Consider the following 16,350-nt stretch of genomic DNA (forward strand, 5'->3'; position numbering starts at 1 on the left):
TAAAATGAAAGGGTTGGATTAGACATCTAAAGTCCCTAGAGGTCTGACTTTAGGAACCTATGGCCCAAAGACTGTGTAACTCTCAAGCCTAGGGAAGATGGACATCTTTCCTGTCAAGACCATCCTTTATTGATCAATAACCTGTTCATCCCAGCTGGATCATGGTTACCACAGAAGTAGAAGGAATTCCTCACTGGGTGGAGTGGGAATAGATGACTCCTAATATCCTGTACAACTCTCTGAGAGTCTATGTTCTATTTTTCAATAATTCCATAAAATGTTTGAAATTCTATAAGCTCTATAATTATGTGGATTAGTTAATTACAGAGAATGGAAGATGGGTAATTGGTTCCCTTGCCCTGCAGCAGGCACCTCCTTATGTTGGCAGTCTTGACAGGCCCTCTCTCCTTGACCAAGACATCAGGTCAGTGGTAGTGGACTGGGAAAAGACTGAGTGAGGGGCTGGAGGCTTTAGGACATGGTGCTTTCTTCTAGGTGACAAGACTGACCAGGAGAGCTTAAGAGAGGAACATGTGACAAAGTGAGGCAGGAATATTACAGAGAAAGAATTCCGGGTTGTAAATTGGAACACTAGAGTCTAGGCTTGGCTCTTTATCTAGCTAGTTGTATGATTTTTGGAACGTCCCTTCCCTCTTCCTGAATCTCAGTTTCTTCCTCTATAAAAATAATACTTTGAGAGATGATCTCTAAGGTTCTTCCCAAGTAAAACATTCCATGGTTCTCTAAATGCAAGGAAGATTATAAGTGTTCTTAGTGGGGCAAAAAGAGAAAAACTGATCAAAGGGATTCTGGGTAGGTAATCTAGAAGACCTATTAAGTTTAGGGTTAAGGTAGCTGTAGAAAATTCAATTTTAACTCTGGGGTACCACCTTATACCTAGCAGACTGGTCAATATGGCAGCAAAGGAAAATGATAAATGTTGGAGGGGATGTGGCAAAATTGGGACACTATTACATTGCTGGTGGAATTGTGAATTGATCCAACCATTCTGGAAGGCAATTTGGAGCTATGCCCAAAGGGCTTTTAAAAGACTGCCTGCCCTTTGATCCAGCCATACCACCTCTGGGTTTGTACCCCAAAGAGATAATAAGGAAAAATACTTGTACAAAAATATTTATAGCTGTACTCTTTGTGGTGGCAAACTGGAAAATGAGGGGATGCCCTTCGATTGGGGAATGGCTGAACAAATTGTGGTATCTGTTGGTGATGGAATACTATTGTGAATAATGAACTGGAGGGATTCCACGTGAAGTGGAATGACTTCCAGGAATCGATGCAAAGTGAAAGGAACAGAACCAGGAGAACATTATACACAAAGATGGATACACTATGGCACAATCGAACATAATAGACTTCTCTACTAGCAGCAATGTAATGATCCAAGACAATTCTGAGGGACTTATGAGAAAGAACACTATCCACATCCAGAGAAAGAACTGTGCAAATACTAATAAAATGGAAATAGGTCTTGATCAATGACACATGTAAAACCCAGTAGAATTGCTTATTGGCTACAGGAGGGGGTGGATTGGAGGAGAGGAAGAAAAGAATATGATTCATGTAACAATGGAAAATATTCAAAATTAAATAAATAAATGAACTAAAAATTTTTTAAACGATCACTTTACTGCAAATATGAATAACATGGAAATAGGTTTTGAACAATGATACATGTATAACCCAGTGGAACTGCTTGTCAGCTTTGGGAGTAGGGAGGAAAGGGGGTAGAGGATCATGAATCATGTAACCATGGAAAAATATTCTAAATAAAAAAAGGGGAGGGGAAAGGAAAATTCAGTTTTTAAATGCTAAAACTTGAACACAGAGCCCAGCAAAAAAGTACTACGTTCCAAAGATGGAGACTAAAGAGAGCCAGCAGACTGGCTTAGGATGTGACAGTAGAAAGGATTGTGAGTGGAAGGAAGACTAGAAAAGATTGAAACATTTTTTTATTTTGCAAATCTTTTTAAAATACATCTAATTAATTAATTAATTAAGAATATTATTTTCATAGTTACATGATTCATATTCTTTTCCTCCCTTCCTCCCTTCCCCTTCCCGGAGCCAGCAATCAATTCCACTGGGTTATACATGTATCCTTGATCAAGACCTATTTCCATATTATTAATATTTGGAATAGAGTGATCATTTAAAGACAATATCCCCAATCATATCACATTGAACCCTGTGATCAATCATATGTTTTTCTTCTTGTGAAACATTTTTTAAAGAAGCATTTGCTAAACAAACTGTATCAAGATGAGTTCAATAGCTGAGCTGAATACTAGTCATTTATTTTTGGTGTCAGAGAATGTGGGTTCATATCCTGGCTCTGCTACTCCTGACTTGGGCAAATCTCTTTGAGCTTTAGTTTGCTCAAATGTAGATTAGATGACCCTAAAGTTTTCTTCTATCTCTAAGTCCTTCAGGCTATTTAATCTGTAAATAAATTACATCCAGAAATTTTGTACATTAGTTTGTTTGTTTTTTAACTCCAGTTATTACTGGTTCTGAAGAAACCTGGATATAAGATGGAGTCCTAAAGAAAGAATATGATGATGACAGAGGTGCCAGAATGAAAATAAGAAACCTTCTGTTTTGAGGATTAGGGACACTTCAATTACATAACTCTCTCTACGAAGAGGGGAAATAAAAATGAACAGTAGAAACTCAGAAGGGAAACCAGACAGAGACAACTAAGAGCAGAAAGGGGCTGGTCTTGAGGGCCTGGCTTAACAGATGGAGGCAGTGTTTGGGGGAGATGTATATCCAAGTACAATTTCCCTCCTAAGAAGAATGAATCTAGATTCTGTAATTTTGCTGTGCAACTTGTAAATGCTAATCTGTGGTTAGTGTATGCCTTACCATACATAATACATTAGCCTTTGTGATAGTCAGAGCTGATCTGATTTGCTGCTGATGAGGCTGATGGAGGAGGAAAAAAGGGACATTTTCTGGTAGCACAGCTTCCAGAAAAAAACCCTTCAATTCAGCAGTAGCAGAAGGGACCATGAAATTGGATGGGAAAGGGAAAAATCTCATGTTTATGTTTGGATTTTTGTCACAAGGCCTGTAATCATCAATCATAGGGTAGGAAATAGTTCTGGATTTAGTAACTAGAAGGAATAACTCGGGGAAAATCTTTGGAATTCATGCTAAGAATGCTTAGCTCATTCTGAGACAAATGGTGATGAAAAATTTTGGATGCAACTTCCTGGCTTTTATTTATTTATTTTAAACATGTATTACTTTCCATCTTAGAATCAAAGAGCAGTAAGGGCTAGACAATGAGGATTAAATGACAGGGTCACACAGGTAAGAAGTGTCTGAGGCCAGATTTGAACCCCAGAATTCCTATCTCTAGCTCTGGCTCTCAATCCCCTAAGCCATCTAGCTGCCCCTGGCCTTTATATTCCTGCTCTCTACCAAACCTCTATAAGAGGGCAGATTAAACTTTTCAAGAAAAGACTTCATTCCTAAAGTGAATGTAAAAACATGGGATATCAACAACCTCCTCAGAGTCATCCAGGCCATCCTCTGGAGGCTGAAAGTCCAGTTTACTAATGACTGCTTGTACTTAAAATAAGATACAGAAGTTAAATGGATTCTACTAGGAAAACCCAATTATCTTATAGCGCTGTCCCTTTCTGATGTCAGGGCCACCTCTTTCTTCTAGGGAAAGAGTCAGATTATCTGAGAGGAGACGCTGACTCATCTAGTTCCCCTTGGGAGTAGGGAGCCAGGCTACCTGAATACCTTAGACCAGCTCACCTGAGACTCATCAGGGGGGGTGGTCAGCAGACTAACAGCAGTGACTATGGCAGTTGTGATGGAGAAGAGCACCACAGAGAAGTGAAGATAGTGAAGGTGGAGCACAGCTGGCCGGGTGTCCGGGTAGCCGCAAGGTGGCACAGGGTGAACGAATTCCAGGGTCATCCGGGTAGCTCCCACTACCAGCCCTACTATCAGGCCCCAGAAGGCCCCCTGGAGAAAAAAGAGATGCAACCAATCAGAGGCACTCATTCTCAATCTCTCTGTGTCTGTCTCACATATACACATAAACAGCCTAAACTTCCAATTTCCTGACTTGCTCATTTCTCATGACCCACTCTTTGACCTCTCCACAGCAGTCCAGAGATGGCCAGACCTTTAATCTTGTCATCACTCACAAGTGTTCCCTCTCATGTTCATGAACTCTGAAATTCCCTTACCTGTTCATAATCTGTTGTTATTCCAACTCTCCCTCTGCCTTGTCACTTCAGGCTCTGTTCTTCCTCCTTTCTGTGACCTCTCATCTTTCTACCCTTCAGTCCTTCCTCAGGCCATCACTTCAACACTGGCTACACTATTTTCCCTTCCCCATTTTGACCTCTTGCTGAGCCAATTCAACTCTGCACTGGCATCTTCTCTAATCCCTTGCCCCTTTGAAGACCATGTCATGCCAAAACTTAAGTTTTGAATTATTCCCATTATCCACTGCTTTCATTTCTACTCAGATGGAGCTGAAAAAATCTGGAGAAGGTCAATGAAACCCTGCTGACCAGGTTCACTACAAATTTATGTTACATAATCTCAACTGGGACTTCATTGCAGCAAGACAATCCTTTTACACCTTCCTAATCAATTCACTATCCCAATCACAACAGTGCTTTACCAAACCTTTTCATCCTTCCTCAAATCTTTTGTGTCTCTTCCTCCTTCTACTTTCTCACCTTCATATTTTACTGGAAAAAATTGAGGCCATTCACCAAGGACTTCTTTGTCTTTCCTCTTAATCTCACATCACTGAGATGTCTTATATTCTATGGCCTCCTTCACTCCTGTCTCATATGAAGAGGTGGGCCTTCTCCTGGCTAAGGCAAACTTTTCCACATACACAAATGATCTCATTCCATCCCATCTTCTCTAGCAGACTGCCTCCTCTATTATCCCTGGTCTCTCACTAATCTTCCGTCTCTCCCTTTCTACTGGCTGCTTGTCTACTGCCTACAAACAATCCAGTACTTCTCCCCATCTTCAAAAAACCCTCATTTGATCTACCCATCTCTGCTAGCTATCATCTTATATCTTTCCTCCCTTTTGTCACTAAACTCCTTGAGAAAGATGTAAGCAGTACCTTCAACTTCCTTTGCTCTCTCTTTCTTAACTCTCTACAGTTTGGCTTCTGACTTTCATTCAATTGATGCTGCTCTCTTTAAAATTATTCATGACCTTTTAATGACCAAATCTAATGACCTTTTCTCAACCCCACAACCTTCTTGACCTTTCTGTAGTTTTTGACACTGTTGATCATCCTCTTCTTGATACTTTCTTCTCTCTAGTTTTCTTGACACTGCTACCACTTACTTCTTCTACCTATCTGGCAAGTTTTTAATTGTTTTTTTTTTTTTTGCTGAATTTTCATACAGATTGTGCTGATCATGGTTTTCCCTCCAAGGCTCTGTCCTTATCTCCCCCCATGCTATTTTTCTTGGGTGATCTCACCAGTTTCCTTGGACTCAATCATCATCTCTATGAAGATGATTCTCAGATCTATTTGTTCAGTTCTAACCTCTCTCCCAATCTCCACTCTCTAATCTCCAGCTACCCATTTTGAATATCTCAAATTAGATGTCCCATAGATATCTTCTACTCAACATGCCTAAAACTGAACTAATTATCTTTCCTCCCAAATCCTCTTCTCTTCCTCTCTGCCTTCTTACTGTGGATGGTACAACCATTTCTCTAAGCCATAGAGGCTCAAAGCTTCAACTATTCATTTTCACTCCTCCTGTTTCCAATCTGCTATCAAATCTTGTCATTTCTATCTTCATAACCTCTCAAATATGTTCCCCTCTCTCCTCTTATGCAGAACTTCATCACTTTCTGGTTGGTATAATAGCTTTCTGGTCTTTCTTTCCTCAAATCTTTCTTACTATAGTCCATCATCTATTTAGCTATCAAACTGGTCTTCCTTATGTACAAGTCTCAACTGTGTTATCCCAACTCCCATTCAATAAATTTCAGTGGCTTCCTATTACTTCTAGAATCAAATATGAAATCCTCTTGTTTGGCCTTTTATAATCTGGCTCTTTCTACATTTCCAGTCTTCTTATACTTTATTCCCTCACTGATCCACTCTCCCCATATTCTGTGATTTAATGACACTGCTCTTTGCTATTTTTTAAATAAGAAACTCTCTTGACTCCATGCATTTTCACTGACTGATTGCCATGGATAGAATACTCTGTCTCCTTATCTTCAACTCTGGATTTTCCTAGCTTCTGATAAAGTCTCACCTTCTACAAAAGTTTTTCCCACTCCTCCTTAATCTTAATGCCTTCCCAATGAGCTTAGCTCCAAATTATTCTCTCTATATCTATATATATAGATATAGACATATAATAATATAATGTATAATAATAAATGCATATAATATATATAGTTTGTACATAGTTGTCTACATGATGCCTTTTGCCCCATTATACTGGTAGCTCCTTTAGAACAAGGATTGTTTTTGCCTTTCTTTGAATTCCTAGAGCTTAGTACCTTGCTTGGAATATAGTAGGCGTTTAATAAATACTCGCTGACTGATCTTTCTGAGTCTTAGTTTCATCATCTTATAAAATGAGGGAATTGAATTTGATGACTTTTAAGATTCCTTTCAGCTCTAAATATATGAATCCATGAAGGATAAAAACAAAACAGTCCCTGCCCTCAATGTGCTTATATTCTATTGTGTATAAACAGCAGTCAATATTACAGATCATTAAAATAAAATTAGATAATGAAGTATTTTGTGCACTAGCAATTGTGGGCATCAGATTAGGCCTCCTAGGAAAAATGGCACCCGTGTTGAGTCTCGAAAGAAGTCAGGAATTTCATAAGGCAAAGATGAGGAGGGACTACATTCCAGATATTGAGGTCAGCAAAGGCACAGGGTTGGGAGATAGAATGTCATGTATAGGGAACAACAAGTAGGTCAGTTTATCTGGAATGTAGTTTGTTCGAAAACGAGTAATGTGCAGTAAACCTGGAGAGGTAGGTTGGAATCTGATTGTGAGGGACTTTTAAAAGTCAAATGAAAAATGTATATTTTTTGCTAGAGGCAAATAGATATGAGAATCATCTTCATAAAGTAAGAGAATGCTAGGACCAGACCTCGATTTTTGGAATATCAGTTTGGTAGTTCTGTGGAAGATGGATTGAATGAACTTGGCTGGAGGGAAACCAATTAGGAGGCTATTAAAATCTTCCAGGTGAAAAGTAATAAGAGCCTAAACCAGCCACTAGACTGAGGAGGGAAGGGATTACTAAGTTGTTCTGTTTTTAAAAATCTTTCTACTTACCATATATATGCCAAACTAAGATTCCAAAAGCTCAGTTCTGATTATATCATTGCCAAGCCTGGGAAGTTCCACTGTCTCCTTCTTGACTATCTTAAATTATAGATTTCTCAGTTTGGCTTTTAAAATCCTTCATGAGAATGATTCCAAGGATGATTCCAAGGCTGAGAACAGGGTTATTGGGAGAGTTGTATTGTTCTCAACTTAATAAAGAATATTAGCAGAGGAGAAGATTTAGAAGGAAAGACAATAGGCTCTTTTGGGGCTTGCTGAGTTTGACATGCCTACGAAACTTTCACAAGACAAGCAGAGCTATCTGGTAGGCAGTTAGTAAAGTAGACTAGAGTTCAAGAGAGACTGGGCCTGGATGAATACATCTGTTAAGTTTTTTGCTTAGGGATTATAATTGTTGAATCTGAGGGAACTGATGAGATCACAGAGTGTATAGAGAAAGAAGAAAGGATGCAGATCTCAGGTACCTGTAGGCATAGAGGTGGGACATGGGTGATGATCCAACAAAGAAGACTAAGAAGGAACAGCCAGACAGGAACCAGACTGAGTAGAGAAGTGTCAGAAAAACCCAGAGAGGAGAGGGTATCCACTGTCAAATATTGATGAATGATCCAAAAAGGATGAAGAATGACAAAAGGCAAGTAGAACTCTTGAGTGTTCCTCTCTTTTATTAGCTCCTAATGCATTCACTTTTTCCAGAATCCTGAGGTAATTGCTACTATGTATGAGACCTGGCCTCTCCAGGTACTCTGTTCCTTCTAACTCTCCAGGCCCAGGCATGTTCTTTGTCCTGCTCTCTTTTCATCTCAGAAAGGAACTTTTACTAGGAAACTAAGATATTTCAAAGTTTTGATGGTGAAATGGATATTTATTAGCATCAGGATTTGGAGTTATTGGGGTTTTTAAGTCAAATTGGGCAAAAAAAGGAGGATCAAAAAAAGAACATTCTCGGGCTGCATAAGAAGAGAAAGGAATAAATATTTAATTAAGCACCTACTATGTGCCAGGCCCTATGCTAAGTGCTCTACCAACATTATCTCATTTCATATTCACAACAACCCTAGGATGTAAGTGATATTATAATCCTCATTTTACAGTTGAAGAAACTGAAGTAGACAGTGGTTAAGGGACCTGCTCAACATCACACAGCTAGGAAGTGTCTGAAGGGAACTTTGAAATCAGGTCTCTCTGACTTCAAGATCAGTGCTTTATCCACTGCACCACTTTAGCTCTTTAGGACAATGATGGTATCAGAGAGAAGACAGAGCTTCCCAATTCTTATCTTGTTTCCATTTTCTCTGCCAAAGAGAACGAGCCTTTGTACTAGAGATGACAGGTAAAAAAATAGCCAAAATCAACAAGGAGATAGTAAGAGATCTTCTTTTGGTGAATTTCAGGTGAAGGTCACCTGAAAGAAAGGAATTACAGCCTCTGTTATTGAAAAACTGGCAAGTATGATGAGTGATTTCTGAAAGATCATAGAAAACAGGAAAAATGCCACCAGACTGAAGGGCAAATGACCCAATTAAAAATAAAGAGCACAGAATCTGAAAACTATAAGCCAGTGAGTTTGACTTGGATTCCTTCTTTCATAGCTTCCTTTCTAGAAAGGACCATTAAAGGGATAGTTAGCAGTAGACAGAAAATCTAAAAAGGGAAACTTATTACAAAGAGCCAACAATGGCTTCATCAAGAACATATCAAAAGAGACAACTTTAGTTATCTCATTTTTTACAAGTTTTTAAAACAAGATTATTAATGAGTAGATAAGGATAATGTAGCAGATGGTGTTTACTTAGATTTTGGCAAAGTTTTTGATAAAACTTCTACTCTTCTTATGAAGAAGATGAAAGATTATAGATTAGATGAGAATATAATTAGATAGATTCAGAATTACTTGGATGGTCATGCTCAAAGAGTGCTTGTTAATGATTTAGTGTTGAAGATCTGTGTATGGTCCTGTGCTATTTAATATTTTTATTAATGACCTGGATATTGACACAGACAGCATGATCATCAAACTTGAAGATGGCCCAATGGTGAGAAGCAATGATAACACACTGAATGACAGAGTCAAGATTCAAGATCATGACAGTCTAGAGCATTTGGCTGAATCTAATGAAGAAATTCAATAAAAGATCAATGTAAAATCTTAGACAAGGGTGAAAATGGCAGCTTCACAAGTATAAGATGAATTACTGTGTTTTATTCTGAGTGCCATTGTTTGAAGAATTACTTGTGTATGTCTACCTCCAAAGAAACAACTGATAAAAAGAATAGACTAGAATAAATAAATAGAATTGAATAGAATAAATAGAAACAATTTAGGAAGGACATTCATAAATTAGAGACTGTAGAGGAGGATAACTAGGATGGTGAAGGGCCTTGAATCCGTGTCATATGAGGTTCAGTTAAAGGGTCTGAAGATATTTAGCTTGAAGAGAAATCATGTTCAAGTGTTGGAAGACCTATGATGTGAAGGAAAGATTAGATTTTTGTTCTGTTTGGTCCTAGAGGGCCAAACCAGGAGCAATGAATGGAAGCTGGGAAGATTTAGGCTAAATGTCAGGGAAATCTTCTTGAAAAGAATGACCTGCTTTGGGAAATGGTAGGTTTTCCCTTCTTGGAGGTCTTCGAACAGAGGCTGGATAACCCCATAAAATAAGACTATGGTGGGTCTGTTATAGTGGGAATTGTCTTAGATATGGGCTTAGACTATATGGCCACAGAACTTTCCAAATTTCAAAATCTGTAATGATGTGATGCCTCTCAGTCCTTGGTGAAAGGATTGTGGGAAACTTTTGGTCTATTCAGCTGCTCTTTGTGGAGCTATAGTGATTTTGGGCAGAAGAGGCCCTCCCAGGCCCTAGAGCTATAGAATCTTCTTTCCTATGTCCCCTCCAGTTTTTACTCTCCTTAAACTCCCTCTTATATTTTCCTTATACCCACCTTCCACCAACCTTAGCTCCATTCATGATCTCTGAGAGGTATGATTCTCCTAGAATTTCATCATATTGTTTGAGTGATGCCTGGCACACACTCTGGCACCTGGGCTGCCCACCAGTTCCTGAGAAGCCACCGATCAGGTCTTATAAAATGTGTGGGTTTCCAAAGAAACCAGAACACTTCCTCCAAGAGGTCTGAACAACACCACTTTGGAAACCTCCAGAAATATAATAATAACTCATATATAATAGCACTTTGAGGTTTATGAAGTACTTTCCTCACAATGATCCCATGAAGTAGCTATTGCAAGCATTATAATTGCTGTTTTCAAGATTAAGAAACTGAGGCTCAGAGAATTTAAGGGACTCACTCAAAGTCATAATTACATAACTAGCAAGTATTGGGGCCAGGATTCCTGAAACCAAATATTTCTTTTGTTTTGCTCAGCTATATTTGTTTTTATTTATTTATTATTTTAAAAATTTTGTTTGTTCCATTAAAGTTCTCAGGTATCTCCCTTCCTCCTTCCCCTCTCCACACTAGAGAAGCATCATTTGACAAAAATATTTGTGTATATATGAAACTAAGCCTTGCTTGTTTCTATTTATCAGTTCTTTCTTTGGAGGTAGACATGCACAAGTCATTCTTCAAACAATATTTCTGTTGCTATATATAATTTCCTCTTGGTTCTGCTCATTTCGCTTTTCACAATTTCAGGTAGGTCTTTTCATTTCCACTCAGCTCCCCTGCTTCTATATTTCCTCTGGCTGAGACTACTCCCTGGTCTAATGGCCTGAAACTAAAACTCTAAATCTCCTACCCACTCCTATCCTGATCCAGACCCAGGTTGACACTTTCCAGAGAAAGATGTATCTTGTTATCTACTGAGTAGCTACTACTACCCAACTACTCTTGGGGAATGTTGGCATTGATTTCCCTAGTGACATCACAGTCCTATCTCTGGGAACTCTTCAACTTGCTGAGTAGGAATTGCCTAGCCTTACAGAACATTCACCCATCAATTCATCTCTCCTTGCTACTCCCTTGTTGACTGACCCAGGCATCCTAGCCCTCCCTTTTTCTTTAATGGGTACACATATCCCCAGCTGTATGGGTATACTATCCCCTTCCCCAAGACCCTTACTCATGGATTTTTACATACCTGTTCATTGGCCCGATTCCAAAATACTGCCAGGATGAAGACAGCTGTGACTGGAGGTGCCAAAGAACTGGTGACTACCTGCATGTAGATGAAGAGCTGGCCACTGCTGGAATTCTGGAGGACAGGGATCCAGACTACACTAATGCCAATTAGGACCACAATAACCAGCCTGTAGCAGGAGAAATGCCAGTGTCACCCAACAGTGAATATGCTATCTCCATTATTTGAGTCCATTTATTCCGTCAAGGCTTTGAGATGGAGAAAATTGGAATTAAGATGGGCCTCTATTCTCCAGTGACTCCATATTCCCTTTTTCTATGTCCCCCACTTTGGGCCTTAGAGGAAATAGGGAGAGAAAGAAAGGGATATAGGAGGGATTAGAGTAAGAGCACTCTAAGTTGGTCTGCAGAGGAAGACTTGGGATATATACCACACACACATATTCCCTACACTTACCTTAACTGCTCCTCATTTATGGTTGTATTACATGTGTCTCCAATATTTCCTAGGCCAGGGCTGAGGATACAATACATGTGGTAAATTGATTGATTAATTGATTAACTGGATCCTGGCTATCAGGGTTAAGCTTGAAGTAAAGACCATGTCCAACAGGGACATGCACTAGAGATTTTTCCATTGGAAGCAAAAACATTTGGGAAGGCAAGTAAGGAATAATATTGGAACAGATGATGAAGTTCAACCATATATGCTATCCTTTTCCCCACAGTCTGAATCTCCGATCCTGTAACCTCTCCTAGAGAGCCATCTGTCCCCACCCACAATGCCCATAGACCCATTAAGTCTGAAGATGACTTGAGTCACAAGGCTCTGGAATAGTAAACTCCAGGGGAGAATCATGCTGCTCCTCTATTCAAGAGGAATTGCAACTTCCTGTGCTCTTGGCAGCATCTTTGGGTAAAGTTTCAGTCACTCTAGTTATGTCTCTGTTTCAGAGAATTGTGGAATAGTAGAACTGGAAGGGACTTTCCAGATCATCCTATCCAACCCTCTCATTTTACACATGACAAAATTGTGTTTGAAGGTCACATAGCAATTTACAGAGCTGGGACAAAGAATCCAGAAGGGACCAGGAAATGGGAGGTGGAGCATTGCAATCCCAAAACAGAAGCTACAAGGAAGAGTCCCAAGCACTTTTGTAGCAGTAAAGATGGGAAGTGGAGCATTGCAATCCCAAAACAGAAGCTACAAGGAAGAGTCCCAAGCACTTTTGTAGCAGTAAAGATGGGAAGTGGGTAGGGCTCAAGAGCTCTAAACCTCCATGGAATGTCTCCAACAGAGAACAGCCAATTCTATCCTTTCTAGTCCTTGGGTGGAGAAGAAAGGAGAAGAAAAAGAAAGGAATGAAGATGGCATACTAATTAATACTAATTAACCCTTAGATATAACACTTCTCATCTTCAAAGTCTTTTCCAGGCCTTCATTAACCACTGTTCTCTCTCCATACATCATAATTTCCCAAGTCTGTTGGATGTCTCCTCTTGGATATCTTGTTAAAAACTCACCATGGCCCAAAGCAAATTTCTTATCTCTTCTCCTGCCTTCCCTATCTCTGTGAAGGCATCAAGATCTTCCTTGTTATCTGGACTCAAAACTTCTTCCTCACTCCCACATTTTGTTACTAAGTCTTAGCAATTCTTCCATGGCAGTATCTCCCTAAACTCTTCTTCTCTCCCAGTTGCCTACCCTAAGCTCATGCCTGTAGCCTTCATCACAGCACACATGAATTATTATGGCCACCAAACACTGGTCTCTTTGTCTTCAGTGAAAATGAATTATGGTAGTGACAGTTCTCAGATACCCCTTCTGATTCCAAAGTTTCCCCAATCTCTATAGGTTAGAAAAGGTGGGTAAGAGCATGATCCATTGATTGTACTCCTTTTCCTTTGCCTTCAGTATTACATATATATACACATAGAACTGCCTTAGCCCAGGTTCTACATTGATCCACCCATCTCATTCCACTTTGCCCACCAGCCCTGGAGTATTATTCTCTGAGCTGGAATTGTCTTGGAGATTTGGATTCAGACCCTTAGAAACTGTTTTCTCATCTGTAAGATGGGGAGAAATATTTCACTGCCTACCTCAAGGGGTTATTATGAGGAAAGAGCTTTATAAACTTTAAATCCCTAAATGTGAGCTATTATAATTAGTCTGCTATATCTTCCTTTAAAAAAAACTAACAAAAAGGACCTTCCCAACCTACCATGACAACTTACATTTATATTGGCTCTTTTAGGCTTGCAAAGTTCATTGTATATATTTTCTAACTTGATTCTCACAACCCTGTAATGTAGATGCTATTACTCTTGTTTTACAGATGAAGAAAAGGGCCTTGTTCAGGGTCACACTTTGGGGGGATGAGGATAGTTGTTACCTCTCATGATGCCCAAAGACACAGCATCATGGATTTAGAGGTAGACAGACTGTATAGTTTTTAGTCTCTAGTTTTTCAGAGAAGGAAACTGGGACTTGGATGACTTATCCAAAGTAATTTAGCTAGTAAGTGCCAGAAACAAGAACAGAGCTCAGTTTCTCTGATTTGGAAATCACAATCCTTCTTTCCACTACACCATGGCATAAGAACGGAATCAAAGGTTCACCCTTACTTCATCTCAGAACAGGTTAACAGCTCCTCCTGCCCTGGCTGTTCCCTATTTAGGACCCCAAAAAAGGTTGTTCTAGACTCAGTCAGCTCAAACCCAATGGCTCATGCTCATGAGAGTTGATTATTAAAATTTCAGTGTGAGCATTTACACCTCAGAAACCAGCAAATTACAAATCAGGGTTTGATTGATTGTTTTGTTTATTATTATAATATGTTATCATTATTTTTATTGTATTATTATTACTATTTTAATTCAATAATTATAATATAATAATTGTTATTAGACTTAAGAAAAGGATGGAAAGGATGAAGCTAGGAGGCTCAGTGGATTGAAAGCCAAGTCTAAAGATGGGAGGTCCTAGGTTCAAATCTGGTCTCAGAGACTTCCTAGCTATGTGACTCTGGGCAAGTCACTTGATCCCCATTGCCTAGCCCTTACCATGCTTCTGCCTTAGAACCAATACACAATAATTCTAAGACAGAAGGTAAGGATTTTTTAAAAAGGGATGGAAAAATGTTAATAACGCAGCTTAAACTTTTGGAGAGCTGGTTGTTAAACACTAGTCTCAAGAGACAGGGTGGAGGAGGTCAAGTTTGTCCTCTGATGTCAGCCTCAGAAATTCAAAGAGACTTAGCTTCCCTCAACACATCTTCCACCATCCATCAAAGATCTGCCACTTAGGAATTTCTCTGGACCTTGATTGAAGCTACATGGTTTTTGTTTTCCTCCTTGATGATGATGATAATAGTAATAATCCCTCATGTTTATATAATTCTTTACTTAGGCAAAACCTCACATCTCATTTGGAGCTCACAACAAACCTGTAATCAACATTTGGCAGGCAAAACTACTGAGCCTCAGAGAAGGGAAGACTCAGAGGAGGCTCTGAGAACTTGCCCAGTGTTGCTTGGTGAGTTAATGAGAGTCAGGACCAGAACCAATATCTCTTGCTTCCAGAAATGTGCTGGTAAATGCTTTGAAATCTGATTTCTGAAAAGCATGACCCATTTTTACGTTTAATCTGCATTCTTAACATTTTCTCCATCATTTTCTTATTTCTAGACAATCAACAAAATAATTGATTGGGCCTTGATTTATAGCATTTGTCAATTTCTACGACTTAAATGCTAACACTTAAAATTTAACAGTCAGATTTTATGAGCCAGGATGAGCTGGCTCTAGCACACCCCTGGATTTACATGGAATAATGAACATGGTGGCCTACTTCTTCTCTCCTTCCTGTGGCAATCATCATTTCCTTTTACCCTTGGCTCTATCTTATTTCAGAGAAGTCTGTCCATGCTCCTTGCTGTGGTTGAAAGAGAACAGGCCTGAAAGTCAGTGGACCTGAGCTTTATGTCCAGTAAAATATAAGCTCTTTGAAGGCAAGGAGTACTGCCTAGGCTGCTGGGTGATGCAGTGGCTAGACCCCTGGGACCCATGTCAGGAGGATTTGAGTTCAGATCAGACTTCTGACAATTATTGTGTAAATATGGGCAAGCCATTTAATCTCTATCTTTCTCAGTTTCCTCATCTGTAAATTGAGAATAATAAAAGCACCTGCTTCTCACAGTTGTTATGGAGATCAAATGAGATGATATTTGTAAGATGCTTTGCAAAATGCAAAGTGCTATATATAAATAATTAATATAAAAATATAAATGCTAACTCATTATTATTTCACAGATGAGGAAACTGAGTCCCAGAAATAATGATAAAACAACTTACCCAAGGTCACAAGCTAGTAATCAATCAACCAATGATATTTATTATTAATAATAATTAGTGATTAATTGAATAGTTAATAAGTATTATTTAAATTTATTTATTAAATAATTACCATGTGCCAGAAACTGTATTAAATGCTACGGATTCCAGGAAAAGTAAAAAACTATCACTGTACTCAGAGAGCTTCCATTATTTTTTTTAAACCCTCACCTTCTGTTTTAAGAATATTTATTGGATACTGGTTCCAAGGCAGAAGAGGGTTAAGCGCTAGGCAATTGGGGTTATGTGACTTGCCCAGGGTCACATGGCAAGGAAGTGTCTGAGGCAAGATTTGAACCAGGGGTCAATTCCATCTCTAGGCTTGGCTCTCTATCCACTGAACTACCTAGCTGCCCCTGAGAGCCTCCATTTTAATGAAGAAGATAACACGGATGGAAATAAAATATGGAAAGAAATTTTAGAGAGGAAGGAACTAGTTGCTGGGCGGACCAGGAAAAGCCTCCTGTAGAAGGGAGCATTTGAGATGAAC

The 16,350-nt window shown here is 39.2% G+C and overlaps 1 protein-coding gene across 4 annotated transcripts in view; it reads right to left on the minus strand.

The window, feature by feature from the left end:
- The window catches only part of SLC5A10 (solute carrier family 5 member 10), a 182,577-nt gene that overhangs the window by 5,962 nt on the left and 160,265 nt on the right, over window positions 1–16,350 (minus strand). For all 4 annotated transcript variants that reach the window (XM_044661261.1, XM_044661269.1, XM_044661251.1 and 1 more), the window contains 2 exons: window positions 11,467–11,635; window positions 3,793–4,005 (listed from right to left, as the gene is read on the minus strand). In XM_044661261.1, coding sequence (XP_044517196.1) covers window positions 3,793–4,005; window positions 11,467–11,635 — 382 coding nt within the window. The remainder of the gene's footprint in view (window positions 1–3,792; window positions 4,006–11,466; window positions 11,636–16,350) is intronic.

Source organism: Gracilinanus agilis, chromosome 1 (genome assembly GCF_016433145.1).
Source record: "Gracilinanus agilis isolate LMUSP501 chromosome 1, AgileGrace, whole genome shotgun sequence".
Taxonomy (NCBI): Eukaryota; Metazoa; Chordata; class Mammalia; order Didelphimorphia; family Didelphidae; genus Gracilinanus; species Gracilinanus agilis.